General features: G+C 41.3%; 1 protein-coding gene across 3 annotated transcripts in view; it reads left to right on the forward strand.

Annotated features, from left to right (window-relative positions):
• LOC115431749 (potassium voltage-gated channel subfamily H member 7-like) overlaps positions 1-18,872 on the forward strand; it is a 114,123-nt gene that overhangs the window by 49,975 nt on the left and 45,276 nt on the right. For 2 of the 3 annotated variants that reach the window (XM_030152394.1, XM_030152403.1), the window contains exons 4-7: positions 972-1,454; positions 3,441-3,461; positions 5,042-5,256; positions 16,474-16,899. In XM_030152394.1, the coding sequence (XP_030008254.1) occupies positions 972-1,454; positions 3,441-3,461; positions 5,042-5,256; positions 16,474-16,899 (1,145 nt within the window). The remainder of the gene's footprint in view (positions 1-971; positions 1,455-3,440; positions 3,462-5,041; positions 5,257-16,473; positions 16,900-18,872) is intronic. The other variant, XM_030152409.1, reaches the window with a different exon arrangement.

Consider the following 18,872-nt stretch of genomic DNA (forward strand, 5'->3'; position numbering starts at 1 on the left):
AAGTTATGGACAGATTTGGATGAAATTTTCAGGGTTTGTTGGAAATGGGATAAGGAAGAAATGATTAAATTTTGGTGGTGATCGGGGGTGGGGGGGCCCATTTCCAACAAACAAACGGACAGACAAACAGACAGACAAACAAACAAACAAACCCTGGCAAAAACATAACCTCCTTGGTGTGGGGGGGGGGCCACTGATCAGCCTTGGCGGAGGTCTGCGCTCTCCGAGTGCTTCTAGTTTGTCTGTTTGTTTGTCTGTCCGTTAGTGTGCAACATAACTCAAAAAGTTATGGACAGATTTGGATGAAATTTTCAGGGTTTGTTGGAAATGGGATAAGGAAGAAATGATTAAATTTTGGTGGTGATCGGGGGTGGGGGGGCCCACGGGGGGGGGCACTGATCCGCCTTGGCGGAGGTCTGCGCTCTCCGAGTGCTTCTAGTTAATAGTGAAACATTAGTGTCACAGTATGTTACAGTCTGAGCTGGTGGAGGTGGAGTCAGTTTGATCCACTTCGTATTCACTTTTTCAGGGACAACAGATAAATGTGATGGCTCATCACATGACTAAAAGGAGAGGAAAAAAGAAACACAAAGTTTTGATGCACAAATCTGTTTTCAGTTTACAAACGTTTTTTCTAATCTCTGAATTCGGGTGAATGAAGTAATGAGAAATTTACAGGAAATAATGACCATTTAGTGGAAGTGTGAAGATGAGCCTGACTACAAACTGCTTTTTGTGAAAACCTTAACATGTGTTGTCTTTTCAAGGTTTCTTTAGTCCTGTGAAACCTTCATCTTAATTAAGTAAAAAAGCTGTCAGACAAATACAGTGCAGAAAAACGTGTAAAGTTTTTAAAGGTGACGTACAAGTACCTCATATATTGTCCTTGGGTACAATACTTGAGTAAAAGTACTTGGTTACATTCCACTGCTTCACTCCTTGGCTTCATGCGCCTTTCCTTTCTCTTTTAGGAAAAGGAAGATTCTTTCGCTTCCGTTTCCCAGCCTTACCTCTCCTGGGAATCAGCAAACAGTCCCTTCCCCAGGAAGATCCCGACGCTGTCATGGTGGACTCCCCTCGCCACAGCGATGGTTCGGTGGCTACGCGTGACTACCAACTTCCCACCACACGTGAGAGCTGCAGTCCCTCCTATGCCAATGATACCCGTGCCCTCATTGGTCCTAGCCACTGTTCCACCCCTGTGTCTGGCCCTTTGGACCACTCATCACCCAAAGGCCACTGGGACAGGATATACCCAGACCAGCCCGTCGCCCAGACCCAGCACCATAGCCAGGAGGACACACTCATCGCAGCCCCGTCTATTGCAGGCCTCACTCCGACTGCTTCCAGAGAGAGTGTGTGTAGTATTCGCAGAGCGTCTTCTGTGCATGACATGGAAGGTTTTGGGTCAAACTCCTGTAAAATGGCATTCAGGGACCGGCACGCCAGTGAAGGTAGGTATCTGCTACTCTACCACACCAGTCTGCAGTTACAGTTGTTCTAGTTGTGGTTTCTCATCATTGTATGTATTTTATATCATAATGGTATACATCACAACATTGTATGCTGCACTTCACCAAATGTGATTATTTTCTTCAGATCAAAGTTGTGTATAAACAACTACCTCACATGAGATAAAGTTCAAAGCAGAAGACTCAACACAGCAACATTAACATTCTTTCTTTATGTTTCCAAGTCAAGACAGTAATGCTGTGTGTTAAATACAGCGTGCAAATGTCTCTTAATCTTTTATCACAGGTTTTACTGTAGATAAATAATGGCCAGATGGTTTTAAGATTCATTAACATATTAAAACTTACAGTCCAAATCAACCTCAGATAGGCCGTAGGATGCATGAGGTTGCAAAAGCGAGATCCTGCAGGACACTTCAAGAATTAATTAGAATTAATCAAAATATTTAACATCATGGTAATGACGCTTATGTATTTCCCAATGTTCAGTCAATTCAACTATGAAATATTATCACCACACTGATAAAGTAAAAAAAACGTCTGTCAATATGGCAGATGTTCCTTGGAGGAATTTCTTAAAACGACAATAAAAGTCTAGTAATTGAAAAATGTAACTTAAAAAAAGACTAAGCTCTAGAATAACTTCTTCTCAGAGCTGCTTGGGATGTTCTTTTGTCTCCATGGTGTAATTATAGCCTGGGATACTGATCAACCAGTTACTGAACGGTCCAGCCACAGGTGTCTTTATACTACAATCACTTGAGACACATTCAATGCACTCAGGTGATCTCCATTTTACTAGCCGTGAGACTGCTAACACAAATTGGCTGAACTACTGTTGAATTATGTCAGTCAGTTCTTTACATGTAGTTACAAACGCAAATTATTAACTATGTTGACTAGGATTCTATTTATAAAACATTAGAAAGGAACTGTACAGTACTTATCTAAGATTTAAGTACTTTTAAGAAGTTTGGCCATTGAAGTCATTCTTTATTCTTCATTCTTTGTAAATTTCCCTATGGGATGAATAAAGTATCTATCTATCTATCTATCTATCTATCTATCTATCTATCTATCTATCTATCTATCTATCTATCTATCTATCTATCTATCTATCTGTCTGTCTGTCTGTCTGTCTGTCTGTCTGTCTGTCTGTCTGTCTGTCTGTCTGTCTGTCTGTCTGTCTGTCTGTCTGTCTATCTTTAAATAAGTAAAACAGTTTTTTAACTCTGTAATGCAACATTGTTTTAGCATGTTACTGGTCAAATCTTGCTCACTATTGGCTGGGATTCCTGGTCTAGTTGATGACCCAGTGTAGAAATAATGTTGCGAGTAGACACATCACTATTATCACATGGTATACACTGTCCTGTCAACCAACTCTACTCATTTTAAATTAATACACTGTCAGAAAGACTGTTTTTCTATGATGTGGGTGATGACAAATGTCGGACCTGTTTCTATCTCAGATATTGTATTACAAACTGAAAAAAAAAACATGAGAATTTATTACTCATGACAAACATCTTCTGTAATTTAACTATTCATTATAAGCTCAGATGCTTAAACTCCCTGGGGTCTCAAATTACAAGATGCAAGATTTGACAGGTCAGTCTTAATCTCTATTATACTGAATCACCATTTATAGTCTGAGTTATTGATCTTCCCCAGAGTATAAATCACTCATTAGCCTTTTGGCCCTCATTTGGCCAAGGGTAGAAGTGCTCCAGACTGGCCTGGATTCCTCCATGCCAGGCAGCCTACCAGCAACCCCCTTATCTACCATTTTCATTCAAATAGCTCCCAGTGGCTGACACCGTAATATGTCTACTTCACAGTAATGAATTGTGCATAGGGACAGCAGCGGGGGTTTAATGCCAGCCCCCATTTGTCATTGTAAAAATTCTCCTCTCACTGCCACCCCCTTTTTCTTTCTTCCTCAACGCCATGTTGCTGCACTCATAGACAATGGTCGCAATATCAAAGGTAACAGTAGCCTGCTGCATCCTGACCTGTTAAAATCTGGCACGTTTATTGAAAACTACATGTATACACCATACAAAACCTGCTTGCTGCATGACTTTTTCACATGGCACTGGTCAATGTTGAATGCAAATGCCTTGATAGATGACTGACAGTGTGTTTGTAAGTTCTTGGACCCAAGCGTCAAAACACTGGCACAGCACTAAATGACTCAGTCTCAGTACACATGACCTGCTAATCCCGAGCCAGTCGCCTAGGAGATGGCTCAGTAAAAGCTGTACTGACCCCTGCACGCGCCTGCATGAAGCAACACACTCCTGTATTTTCTCATTGAAGAAAATCACTGAAGCTTTACAAGATGATACCTTCCACTGCCTAAAACCTTCTTTTTCTCCTGCTCAACCTTTGGTTCTCATATGCCATGCCTTACTAAATAAATCTAATTACTTGTTTCCATTTGAAGCCTGTATGCTCACTCTTTTTGCTTAAATGAACTGCTTTGCTTACGCTGCATGGATTTCACAATATTTTATCACTGAAAACAAACTATGGTATCAATGAGAATTATTAGATCCTCTAAAAAGGTTGAGGTGTCTGTTTAATTGTGAGACATTCCTAAAACTTAACGTATAAAGTGTATGTTTTCCTATGTGCTGATGTTATAAACATTAAAATGTGATGCTTTTTCCAGAGCAGTATTTTTCCGCCACACTGTGATGTTTTAAGTCATGTTGTTTTTGCCCTAATGCTGCGATCCCAACACCCCTCCATAATTCCACTTTCCCCTTTACTCCCTATTTCTTCTTTCTGCTGAACTGCAAGTGTCTCGCTCCTGGATGGCTGGGGGTATGGCTTCAGCTTTTCCTTTAAGTTTTTATGACTGCAATGATGTATCCTTACTGTGGCATGTATTGATGCTGCGCATGCAATTGCTCATCCTCAGCTGTCTGTTTCTCCGTCCTTGACTCTCAATCACTGTACTGTATTTTGTGAAAAGGGGGGAAAAATACCGCAACCTTCCTCTGCTGGCTCACACAACTGAATCAGCAATTCTCTCTTTTTCAGTTTTTATCACTTTCATTGGATACATGTCAGTGTGTGTATTACTGTTGCATATTGTTACAGTGTTGAATGCTTTCACAAGAAGCCAGGAAGTTAGTTTCAGACTTCACTAGTAATCAATGTAATGATGCCCCGTTAAAGTCCAGACAGATAGACAGTTTGACATAGTGTGTGAAGTTGCATTCTTTGATTGTGCATTAAATCATTCTTTTCTTTCACCAACAGTGTTCTTCATTATCTTTTAATGAGAAACTTTGAAAAGCCTGTTCATTCTAGACGGGTCAATCAGAGGCTGTAGAGTTTGTATTTCAGTATCTCGGTGTTGTGTTGTGGTTGAACTCACTCCAAACTAAGGGCCACTCCATGCTCACAACCCATGTCACAACAATCAAAATGAACACTAGACTGTTCTCTGATGTCCTCAATTCAGAATGCCTATTACATCAACAGTGGCCCAGCCAGTGTGTAAGACATGACGGCTTTTAATGATGACATCCCCTCTTTGTCACTTTCTCTTTCAGGACCACTCAGCCAGATCAAGTCAAGCCTGCTCGGCTCCACCTCAGACTCCAACCTCAACAAGTACAGCACCATAAACAAGATCCCACTCATCACACTTAACTTTTCAGAGGCCAACAATGAGAAAAAATGCCCCTCTCCTCCTTCGTCTGAGAAAACAATTATTGCCCCTAAGGTCAAAGATCGAACGCACAACGTCACAGACAAAGTTACACAGGTAAGACATTAAGCAGCATATGCTTTCTCTGTAAAAATGTCTGGATTTCTGAAATATTACCTTTTCACAATGACGGAATAGTCAGCTTTTTGTCCATATTTCTGTTCCCAGATAAATCCCTCCACAATACATCAAATCAGGGTGTGACCCTTTGAAATACAGCTGCTCTTGCTTGCTGTCACACACATTCAGTCTGAACTGCTTTTAATTTTACTGCACCTGAAACATGGAACATGATTGGTTGACTGATGGATTGATCATAGTAATGTGTACATACACAGCAGTCAGGTTAGAGGATGCACAATGTTGAGTCAGGCAAATGAACTCAAACATTTTGGCTTTTTGTTACAATATGAAATCTCATAGTGTTGTCATTTTCCATGACAAACCTACAACAGAGGTTGGTCTGACTTCATACCATTTTCCCCAATTTAAGATTTTGTGGAAAAACTGCCTTTGTTGCTAGTGATTGACATGAACAGCAAACCAGCAATCACAATAATTTTTAATGACCTTATCAAAGAGATAAAGTAGGTGTCATCCATGAAAGTTGTCAACCACAACCTGAAAATGAGTAACTCTTTAAAAACACAGAAAGGAATATTTGTTTGCAAACCCAAGTTCTATGGAGTTACTTTTTTGCAGTATGATACTGACCAACAGATAGTCAACAGTCCCTTCATGCGAGTCAGCCATTATATTGAACTGAAATAAAAAGGCACTCCAAAAGTGGTCAGAGTAAAAAAGTCATTTTTTTAAAAATTATATCCTGCCTCTAAATTCCATCTGTGCATCCGTGTGAGATTTTTTGTCCAAGCATTTCTTGAAGACTGTTCACCCGATTCTTTTCAAATTGTTCTTTACAGGTGCCTTCCTCTCAATTTTTGTATTTTTGTATTTTTATTTTTATTTTTATTTTACAAATTTTTGGTGATTGAAAGTTAAGACTCAAAATTAATGTGTGACCAGGCAAGGTATTAGCAAGTTTTTTTTATTTTCTTTTATTTTCCAAACTTACTTCAATCATTCTAGAATGATCTTTTATTTTTCCCTATGTACACCAGGGAAAAAAAAGTGCAGTGTCAGTTTCTCCAGTATCCTATTTCATATGCACAGTTTCTGTAAATCACACAGTCAAACAGATTGAGCACCAGATTGAAGCACACCCCCACCTTCCTCTCCCCACCTGCCCTCTGTCTGCCTCAGGATGATTAACTGAAACTCAAGGGGTCTGATACGTAAAGCGACAGAGGTGTCTATCACTTGCAGTGGATAATCAGGGATAGTCTTACCGTTACCAGACAGTGTCCACAGCGCGGGCCATATTTCTAGAGTTACGGACGGGGTTAGAGGTCATTCTCACCTTCCTGATAGGACTGAGAAGTACCACAATGTAGACAGCCACTGTAAGATAATGTATTCCCAGGGGTAGACAGAGGCTGCCCCTAACCACTATTAGGTCTCAGTTTTGCATTTTCCCCATTAATAGTGTAATGGAGAGAGCAGAAAGGTTGACCCCTGTTGAAACTCAAAGGCAACTTTAGCTGATGGACTTGGACTGGACCCAAAGGCTGAGAGACCAGATTACAGCCCATCATACTGATGTCTTTATCCAGCACTGAACTCAGTGCAGCAGAGGATGTGTTCAGAATGGGATTAATGTAAATGTAAAATTGCAGTGTTGGAGGAAATAGAAATAATGTGCAAAAACCACACAGACAATACTCCTCTACAAGTAAAAGCTCTGCATTCAAACCAAAGTATGTCAGTATTATCAATAAAATGTACTTCCACATTCAAACTTCATGCTGGATGACACTCAACCCTAAGAAAGAAGATGAAGGTTCCCATATTTGCAGTTCAATCTTAAATACCCTTAAGTCTTACATAGAAAAACTATACAAACAGGTAATGAATTTCATTTCACCCCTGTAATTTTGGTAACATGGGAAACTGTAGGACCTGAAAACTGTGCTGCACATCTGCCTTGTTAATTTAATAGTGTTGTGAGCACTGTCCCAGCATGGCCTCCAGTTTATCAAATTTTCTGTCTCCCTGTCTCATCTGTCCCTTGTGATGTGCCAGTTAATATTGTGCTCAACATGTTGTCACAGTGTTTTCTACTTGTGTTTGTTTACAATTGCTGATCTGCCCGGAAATAGCTGTCAAGTGTATGTTTGTGTGTCTACACTACAGTGGTGGCTATGTAAATATGCCTTCTTACATCTACTATAACTCAGCATTTGGCATTCAGTTCAGACTGTCATCTCTATGTTTTGCTTAGTGCCTGGTGTTAAGAATCAAAATTGTGGCAAACGCATAAATATGCCATGGGGGGATTGCTCAGTGTCCCCATTTTCCACAGTTTAGGTTCAGTGAACAACTCTCTGGACACCTTACTGTGAGGAACACAAAGCAACAGCAGATGTCTTTAAACAAATTCTGGGCTCCTCTGAGTTCATTTGAAGCCATGATCAAGGCTTGTGAGCAGACACATACTCTGTTGGCCTTGGCTGCCTCACAGGCAGATGGAGGGTTCAACCAGGAGGCCGGTCAAATAAAGAAGGCAGACTCGCATCTCACAAGCTGTCGAGAATGTCTCACTGCTCGCTGTTCATGTATGAGCCTCAGCTAACTGCTGCTTTTTGTTTTACGTCTTTGTTCAAACTATTTGAAGCTCAGTGTCAATTCACAATACATTTCACAGCATCAAATAATGGTACGTAATGCATGAACCACGTGATTAATCACATGAAGACATAAAGTGACACTTCACTCATAAATAATACCCCAGCCCTTAATACGAGCCAGAAAGATTTGGTTAAGCGGAGAAAGTGAATGCTGATTTGCATAGTGTTTGGAGCTAAGCCAAACACAGATCGAGCCTTCCATTATTCCACAGAGAGTTCATTTGTACCAAGAGCACACAGCTACAGTAGGTAGGTTAAATAATTAAGTTGCAATCTTTTATTTAGAAACAGATTGGCTCCAACATGTTAATCCAGAACTGTCATTCTGCCAACAGTCTCCTCCCAGGCTGTAGCAGGCTGTAGGGTAATGTATCCATGCACGCAAAGAGCTGCTCGTGAAGTGCAAAATTACCATCTTTTTTATATTCATGCTATTGCTATGTGCATGTTAGTGAAAGGAAAAAATTACACCGGAAAAAAGGTTCTATTTCAAATATATGTAAGTTTTCATTTGTACCTATTACTTAACACTTTCCTGGCAAGCTTTTACTGAAATAATCTTGTAAATATAGGCAAAGTTACACATTAAAAGGAGCATTTGCAACACGCGACTGCAGCCTGATGAATAATGGAACAGATTTTCTTTCTCTGTCCTCTGGTTTCTGATCGATTTCAAATGTTACTCCATATCAGAGGGTAAAAGCATTTGACCCTTGCCATCGCAAAGGGTAGGAGTTTCTAATAACCAATTCAATTATCAACACTTCAGCCTTTTCTTTCTGCTGTACATCATCGTCCTGGCCCACAGTCCTATCCTCTAATTCATAGAGATTATGAAGGTGAATAGCTCACAGATAAGGGGACATGCAGTTGGTGATAGATGCCAACATCGGGCCATTTAAAGGTCCTCTTTTCTGCTTCGTTCTTTTTGCTCAGTGGCTCACGGTAATTGTCTCCCCGTCCTTGCAGCTCGTGTACTTTACCTGCCTCTTTGCATTCCCTCAATAATCAGCTAGCCATTGAGGTGTCAGACACTTAGATGAGGAGATGTATCCTCTGCCCGCACCTATAATTATCTGCAAGTCACTGAGATGCTTATCCGAAATGGTCCATGACGCTGCAGTAATATTGATGTTAAAAGCTATTCAGGTATATATGGTAACTGTAATAATGGAGATGATGATAGTGACATTCAGGCTTACAGGAACAGATTATACCTCTGCACTCTGCAAAACATTATTATGATACCATGCATGCTGCTGATTCTGCAATAGCTTTCTGCTTACACTTCATGCAGGTATATTTTGTGTATTGCTGGACTCACCGGGCATTTGTTTAAAAAGTTTTACCATAAAAGATTTTCAGTATTTTCAGAACAGTAGGTGTAATCATAGGATTTTGACCAGGTCATAAAAGCACAGTTACAAGCAGCCTGCTCCTGTATAAATTATGAGAAAGAACTTTATGATGTGTAGTTAAAATTCACATTATTTGTCTTTTTCCACTCTTCACTTAACACAAGAATGATTTATGTGGGGGACTGGGAAATGTATGCCTCAATTAATCTGCTCGTGCAGGTGTCTTCTTTAACTTAAATAATATTGAAGTGGATGTGTGCAGTATATTATATGCTGTATTCTTCTAACACTTTCTTTGTTCATTTCTTCGTTCTAACACTGAAGTTTACTCCTACAGTCTAATTACTCATATCTCAAATATGACCTTTACTTCACCTTCATCTGTATAAGTAATGTACAGGGTACTTGTACAGGTCCTGAAAGTCTTAAAAAGTATGGAATTTTGAAATGCTTTTTTTCAGACCTTAAAAAGTCTGGAATTTTGTTTGAAAGTCTTAATAAAGTAAGGATAAAATTATCTCTCATAGTGGAATTTTAGAGTATGGTCAAAGGCACAAAATCTTGTAAGATAAAAAATACACGAGAAAGGATATAAAAAAAATCTGATAGGATTCACTAACCAGTCAGTACCAGAAAGATTCTAGTGAAACTTGTTTGTGTGACATCCATGCACTTTTGTGATTACCTCCACCAAGGAGGTTATGTTTTTGCCAACGTTGGTTTGTCTGTCTGTCTGTCCATGTAAGTTATGGACAGATTTGGATGAAAATTTCAGGAAATGCTGATACAGGCACAAGGAACAAATGATTAAATTTTGGTGGTGATGGGGGGGGAGGGGCACTGATCTACCTTGGCGGAGGTCTGCGCTCTCCGAGTGCTTTCTAGTTTTCATATGTTTTGAAAATGCTTCTGTCAGTAAAACATAATTTAGTGCTAATTATGCATTCATTCATTCATTCATGCATTTATTAAATTAACTTTTCTACTACATACAACAGGTACAATCTCAACCAACAAAGTAGGCATGCAAGTATAAAAGTACATAAAGTCAAGATCTTGGGGAAAAAAATATCTGTTTTGAAAAAGTCTGGAAAAAGTCTGGAATTGGTATTTGGATAAAGAGCAACCCTGACTGTAGTTCTATATTCTGTGTGTAAATGTCCAGACATGTTAATGTATGCTTGCTTACACTGGACTGTGTGTTTTCTGTTCCACTCATGGACTTGAGCCCATTCTTTAGATGAACCACAGGGCACACGTAGATAACCTCTGCTATTTATTACACTAGACAAATATGGAACTACGAGACTACAAATACATCTTGAAGCAAAATACTTAACAGGCGTGTGCATCAAACAAATTACACTGTTCACCCTCTAAATGGTTTTGGTTAAGAGCTAAGTAGATATCATATGTTAGTGAAATGAATCTACCACTTAAACAAAACTTAACTGTAAATTTCCCTATGGGATAAATAAAGTATCTATCTGTCTATTTATCTGTCTGTCTGTCTGTCTGTCTCTCTGTCTCTCTGTCTGTCTGTCTAAATGGATTAAACTTTAAATCCCTCTCCACTCAACAACAAGTATTTTTAAGTTCACTCAGTGTCATTTTTGACTTTATGCATAGTGATGTCTATGCAGAGTATAAAGTAGGATGTTTTCTTCACATTCATCTACTCAAAGGAAAGGTCTCTCAACAAAACATTGCCTTTAAAGTTGTGATCTAATTACAGAAGTAGAATATTATGTTCATTTTTATTTTCACCTGAACTGACAGGTGTGTTTTCATTACCTTAGAATGAGGCATTTACATCTACGGAGGGAGGGGGTCTGTCAATGAGTCCCCCATGATTTTTCTATTTTATTGAAGGTGCCATCCAGGCATCCAACGTTAGGATGCATTGTCATACTCTGGGTTGCGGGGGCAGTAGCCTCAGCAGAGAAGCCCAGACAGCCCTCTCCCCAGCCACTTCCACCAGCTCTTCTGGGGGAATCCTGAGGCGTTCCCAGGCCAGCCGAGAGATATAATCCCTCCAGCAAGTCCTGGGTCGGCCCCAAGGTCTCCTCCCAGTTGGACAGGCCCAAAACGCCTACCCAGGGAGGTGTCCGAGAGGCATCCTCACTAGATGCCTGAACCACCTCAAATGGCTCCTCTTGACGTGGAGGAGCAGCGGCTCTACTCTGAGTCCCTCACCCTATCTCTAAGGCTGAGCCTGGCCACCCTGCGAGAGAAACTCAGATCGGCCGTTTGCACTTGCGACAGGGCCAGTTCTAGCCTGTCATATTAGGGTGGGCAACTTGGTTGGTATGTACAGATGATAGCGAAGCCGAATAGTGGCCTGAAGGCTGACAATTTGAATTGCAGTCCTGATGCACTGAAAAGAAGTGTTTCGGGGGTTTATTTAAGAATAAGAATCAGTTTATTGATATCCAAAGAGAAATTCAATTGTCGGGCAGCTCATCTGTGTTCATTTACTCTTTAATATAAAATACAAATGATTTTAAAAGTCCTTCATACATATTTATTTTCATTGGATGAGCTTGAAAAATAAAAGAATGAATACTAAATACTAATAAAATAAATTATTCTCACTGTGGCCAGAATGGATACAAAAAGAAGGCAGTCTACTCTTTTTTCAAACTCAGACTCAGAAAAGGAGTCTCTGTCCCGGAAAAACACCACTGATTCCAGACGAAGGTGTCGCTGCAATCCACTTCAAATGGATACTCCTCACAGGGCCTTTAAACTTGGCCAAAAGTAAAAATAAAATAACTAAATTATATTTTTTCATATTTCACCAAAAAAGTATTATTCAAATTCAATCTGAAAAGTGAGAAATAACAAAGAAAACAACACATCTTTCTATTTCCATCTAAAACCCTGAACTTTAGACTCAAATGTCAGTAGAACTATATACATATAAACTAACATGACAAATCAGTCATGTCATCAGTTTTTTTTTTTACTGGCATTTTATTGCCCAATGTGTGTGTTTTATTGCCATTGCTTTAATCAGTGTGTGTATACATAACACCGCATGTCAAAAAGTCACAAATACAGTGAAATTCTAATAGAGAGAATCACAGTATTAAACAGAAACCCCGACAGGTGGAGCAGAGACCGAGGAGTTGAGCTGCTGTATGAGCGAAAGAAGCGCTTAGGGAATGCAAAACAATGATGATAGTCAACCACTGATGGAGTATGGCGGGCTGTAGGCTGCCCACCCAATTGCAAACAAGACTCAATAGGAGTGTAGTCTGTAATATTTTTCAATTGGATAAACATTGTCCCTTAACTTTTGTTTGGGTGGGCAAGACGGACATTTGGATGGGCTGAGCCCACCCCTCCCCATGCCTACCGCTGGCGTCATCTTGCGAGCTTGTTTTTTCAGTCATTACCCAGAGCTCATGACCATAGGTGAGGGCTGGAACGTAGATCGACCAATAAATCAAAAGCATCACCTTTCGGCTTAGCTCCCTCTTCACCACAATGGACTGATTTAGCATCTGCATCACTGCATTTGCTGCCCCGATCCACCTGTTGATCTCCCGCTCCAGTCTACCCTCTCTCGTGAACAAGATCCTGAGATACTTAAACTACTCCACCTGAAGTAGGACATCCCCCCCCATCCCTGACCCAGAGTGGGCACCCCACCCTTTTCCGGCTGAGGACCAAGGCCTCAGACTCGGAGGTTCTGATCTTCATCCCAGCTGCTTCACATTCGGGTGCGAACTACCCCAGCGAGAGCTGGAGGTTGCTCTCGATGAAGCTAAGAGGACCACATCATTCGCAAAAAGCAGAGACAAGATTCTCCCGCTACCAAACTCAACCCCCTCCACAACCCCGCTGCACTTAGAAATTCTGTCCATAAAAGTTATGAACAAAACCGGTGACAAAGGGCAGCCCTGGTGGAGTCCAGCCATTGGGAACAAGTCCAACTTACTGCCGGTCACACAGACCAGAGTCGCACTCCTTCGGTACAGGGACTCAATGGCCACTAACAAGGGCCCATCTACCCCTTATTCCTGGAGCACCCCCCACAGGATGCCCCTGGGGATGTGGTTGTAAGCCTTCTCCAAATCCACAAAACACATGTGGACTGGATAGGAAAATTCCCATACCCCCTCCAGCACCCCAACAAGGGTAAAGAGCTGGTCCCCAGTTCCATGCCCGGAATGAAAACTGCATAATTGAACCTCAATCTGAGGTTCAATTATTGACCCTATCCTCTTCTCCAGTACCCTGACATAGACCTTACCAGGGAGGCTGAGTAGTGTGATCCTCTTTTGTTGGAACACACCCTCTGGTCCCCTCATCAACCACCAGGGCTCTGCTGCCATGGAGTAGTTTTACTAACTCTGCAACTTCTGTCCCAGAGATTGTTCCACCCATCTCCTGGTCTCTCTGCTCCATTTCCTCCACGCAATACATGTTGGTGGGATTGAGGAGCTCCTCAAAGTATTCCTTCCACCACCCAACTATATCCTCAGTTGATGTCAGCAGCTCCCCGTCCCCACTGTACATAGTGCGGCGAGTTGCTGTCTTCACCCCCTGAGGCACCAAATGGTTTGCCAGAATCTCATGGGAGCAGATTGATAGTCTTCTTCAGTGGCTTCACCAAACTCCTCCCAGTCTGAGTCTTTGCTTCAGCAGCCAATATGGCCTCCACAGCTATCTCGACAATGCCAGAGCAGAACAGAGCCCATTTGGACTCAATGTTCCCCTCCGTCCATGGGACGCAGTTGAAGCTCTGCTGGAGGTGTGAGTTGAAGATCATCCTGACAGGTTCTTCCACCAGGTGTTCCCAGAAAACCTGCCCTACTGGTTTGGGTCGACTTGGTCTGCACTGCGACTTCCCCTGCCACCTGATCCAACTCACAACCAGGTAGTGGCTGGTTGAAAGCTCTGCACCTCGCTGTCCAGAAGTGTCCAGAACATATAGCCGCAGGTCTGATGATACGCCTACAAAGTTGATCATTGACCAGCGACCTAGGATGTCCTGGTGCCAAGTGCACCAATGGACATTCTTACGTTCAAACATGGTGTTAGTTATTGCACAGAAGTCCAATAACTGAACACCACTCAAGTTTAGATTGGGCAGGCCATTCCTCCCCACCACACCCCTCCAGGTCACACTGTTGTTGCCCACACGGGCGTTGAAGTCCCCCAGTAGGACAATGGAGTCTTCTTTCGGGGCACCTTCCAGTACCCGTCCCAAGGAATCCAAAAAGGGCAGGTAATCTGTTCTGTTGTTCGGTGCAAAAGCACTGACAACAGTCAGATCCCGTTCCCAAACCCGAAGGCATAGGGAAGCAACCCTTTTATCCACTGGGGATGCAGGTAACATGCAGGCAGCATGCAGGCAGAGAGCCTCGGGGCTATCAAAAAGCCCACCCTTGCCCTCTTCCTCTCACCCAGGGCCACACCAGCAAAAGAGAGAGTCCAGAGAGAAAGAGAGAAAAAAGAGAGAGCTGACGCTGTGTGTCGAGGTGAGGCTGACTATTTTGAGCCGGTAACGCTCATCCTCTTCCACAAGCTCCTGCTCCTTCCCCGCCAGAGAGGTGACATTTCATGTTTCAAAAGCCAGTTTCTATAACCGAGGATCGCACCACCAAAGCCTTTGCTTTGGTCTGCTGTCCGATCCACAAAGCACCGGACCCTTCTGCTTCCCCCTGCAGGTGGTGGGCCTACAGGATGACAGGCCCATGTCTCCAGTTTGGGCTGAGCCCGGCTGAACCCCATGGGCAAGGGCCCGGCCTGGACCCCATGGGCAAAGGCCCAGCCACCAGGTGCTCCTCCATGGGCACCAACCCCAGGCCTGGCTTCAGGGGGGAGCCCTGGTAACCCCCCAGGCCAGGTACACATTCACTTTTTTTTCTTGCCATGAAGGGTTTTCTGAACTGTTCTTTGTCTAGCCCTTCACCTAGGACCAATCTGCCATGGGAGACCCTACCAGGGGCAAAATGCCACCAACAACATAGCTCTTAGGGTCATTCGGGCTCTCAAACTCCTCCACCACGATAAGGTGACGGTCCAAGGAGGACAGAGTGCATTGTCATTATTCTATTATATTGACCAGAGTTAATATACCTTTAACGAGAAATCACAGAAAAAAACAAACAAAACAAACAGGCTCTTGAGTGGAGCTTTCTTTGTATTTTTAGCAGCCACAAAATATACCAGTAGGATTTGTGACATTATAACATTTGCAAGGTATTACATGAAATCCTTTAGGACATCAGTGTGCAGTGATTGAAATTACTTTCAAAAAATTACTTTTAAAAATGGTGGAAACATCTGCTACAAAGAACATAAATTTGATATGTTAACATTCATATATTTGCAGATTCAAAATATTTCTGTAAGTGTAAAGAAGATGTCCATTTACCTATTGTTCAATGAGGTCCTCAACTTTTTGTGGAAACCCCCACCTCATAAAAAACAGCCTTTGAAACATGAATGGGGTCGTCTAATCTTCTGTAGACAGTATGTTTGTCATCACTGAGCAAATATTCATAATAACCTTTCATTATATTGTTATTTGAGTTGTCAGGAAACTAAACTGTCTGTTTTTTATTGTTTTAAATGTCTGAACTGCATCTTCAGTGTAGGTGTGTTTTGACATACACCCTTTTATGTGGCATTTTCTTCCATATTTAGATTTAGTCATTTAAATGCTGCAGCTTTCTTATATGCAAATATCCCATCAAAACAACTCCACTGGCACAAGTTTACCAAAGGCACCATTGCTGTGTACTGTGCTTGGCACTGGTCAAGACAAGAGTGATTCATTTAAAGAAATCTAAACATGACAAAAAAGAGAGTTTCTCCCCTATTGAAAGATGAGTGTGGATTGAACCAGACTTGTCTCTAGATTTAAACTTTAGCCAATCGCAGGTCTTTTCAGATAGGAGATTGACGACTGGTAAAGCCAGGTGCTGTCAAGACTCAGTCAGATGCAGCATAGACTTTTGGGCTGGTCTCAGAGCTCCATTACCCATGATTTTTGGTTTTACATTTCCATAGATACATGTCGTCCATCTTTATTTTCAGTCTACCGCAAAGACCAAGAAGAGATAATTGTAAGAAAAGGTGTGTATTTTTAAATCCTGGTGTTTTGTCCCTGGTTTAGACTATCTGCAGATTTAATTTTGTGTCATCCACAGGTTCTTTCTCTGGGTGCAGATGTGCTGCCTGAGTACAAACTCCAGACACCACGCATTGACAAGTGGACCATCCTACACTACAGCCCATTTAAAGCAGTCTGGGACTGGCTTATCCTGCTGCTGGTCATTTACACAGCCATTTTCACACCCTACTCTGCTGCTTTCCTCCTCAATGACATTGAGGAGCAGAAGAGGCGAGAATGTGGCTACTCCTGCTCGCCACTCAATGTAGTGGACCTGATAGTCGACATTATGTTCATTGTGGACATCCTTATAAACTTCAGGACAACTTATGTCAACATCAATGAAGAGGTGGTCAGTCACCCTGGCAAGATTGCCATCCACTATTTCAAAGGTTGGTTCCTCATTGACATGGTGGCTGCCATCCCATTTGACCTGCTCATCTTTGGCTCAGGATCAGATGAGGTGAGTCATGAATTTATATTCTAGTTATTACCATTTCAGTCATGTCTGTGTGGGTAAGAAGAATAACTCATTAACAGATGCATCAGTCTGTAAATGAGTCAATATATGAAATGTTTCAGTTCTTCCTTTTTCTAGCAAGTCTTTTATTGATAAAGTTACCACAGAAAGTTCACTTTGTCAAACATGTTAAACTATTTACACGCCTTGAGATTTTAAAACTTTCCACACCGAATATCTAAGATGGTGGTAATTTTACTGGAGCCTTTTTTTCATGATCTACTACACTCTTGCATCACTCTTGAACTTGCTGGACACACATTTGTTGGAGTTTTGGCAAAATATGATATTGGCTTCCTTTTCGCTCTCCTCTGATACAGGTTACCTTAAAACAAGCTTGTATTTTCTTGGGGAGGTATATTAAAACAACAGGGAACTTGAAGGTGTGTGTATTCGTGTGGGTTTATATAGTGTATTCCCAACTACATTAGCATTGCATGTGACAAATAATGTCGCAATCTACATGATACTTGAAGCCAGCTTTACTATGGCAGTGCAAATGAGCAAAACTACAATCCAAGAAAGCACAGAAGGGCGTGGCAAGATTTAACAGGTGATCTACTGGGATTACAGAAAATGATCAACTCAGAGACCATCATTTCATGTCAGCAGTGACATGTGCTGCTCTACCAAGACCAGTGCAATTTAATTTAGAGCCAGAGTGCACATAGATGCACCCAATGAGGGTACAGAGATTGTGCCGTAACACATACATGGTTTGTTACACAGTAATGAGATAAAACACACAGAGATTTTCCACTCTGGAAATAATAACGCAGACTTAAGAAAGGCAGTAGAAAGAGAATTGTGCAATTTTGAAGATTTAGTAGATGAAACTTACCTGAACTAAACTAGTGACTAAAATACTTATATGCTTATAAATGCATATCAGGATCGCCATCATGACTGAGGTTAATACAGGAGGGGAAACATTCATTCCACAGAGGAAATTAAAGAAGATGGTACGGTGCATGACGCTATGAAGATGTATGGAGCAGTGACATTGTAGCTGCTATAGCACTGAATTTTGATTTCCATAATTTACAACACTCTCCGGCCAAACCTGGAGGTACTTACATTTATTCTAAATAGTTTTTTAATATCAGTGATACAGAGGAAAAATGGCATGCTGTGTATCAGCTAGAACAGGTAAAACACTTGGAAATTTGAGTGTTCTAAAGAAGATTTTTTGTAGTGAGTAAGTGAGTTTTTTTGCATGAAACCTCATGATTTTAGGTGAAAGTAGAACCTCTGCTTGACTTATTGTAAAGTCTCCTGGTGATTTTGCAACATTATGTCAGTGGCTCTTTCCAATAATGATGTCATAACCAGAAAGTGTAGTTGTAGTTGATCTGTTGTGATAATGCCTAATGCTTTTCTTTTATCACCTGATCTCTGTAACTGTCACAGTCAGAACAAGCTCAAATGAGTTAAAACATGCTTTTGTGTCTTTAAATAATGGCACTGTCAGCAGTAAATTTACAGCTGCAAGCCCTGATTAATCGCTTTGTGTGACTCATTTAAATACTCTCCTCTCTAAAATGTGCACTTTGAAATGAGAACTCCTACAACTACAGTGCATATGAAAAGTCTTCACACCCCTGTTCAAATGCCAGGTTTTTTTGATGTAAAATAAGGAGACCAAGGTAAATCTTTTTTTTTTTTCCACCATTAATGAGATCTATAACCTGTGCAAGTCAATTGAAAAACAAACTGTAATATTTTAAGGGGAAAAATAAAAAATCTACAATAACCCGGTTGCATAAATATGCACAGCCTTGAACTAATACGCTGTTGCAACACCTTTGGTTTTTATTACTGCACTCAGTCTTTTTGGGTAGGAGTGTATCAGCGTGGCACATCTTGATGTGGCCATATTTGCCCACTCTTCTTTATAAAAATGTTCCAAATCTGTC

Source organism: Sphaeramia orbicularis, chromosome 2 (assembly GCF_902148855.1).
Source record: "Sphaeramia orbicularis chromosome 2, fSphaOr1.1, whole genome shotgun sequence".
NCBI lineage: Eukaryota > Metazoa > Chordata > Actinopteri > Kurtiformes > Apogonidae > Sphaeramia > Sphaeramia orbicularis.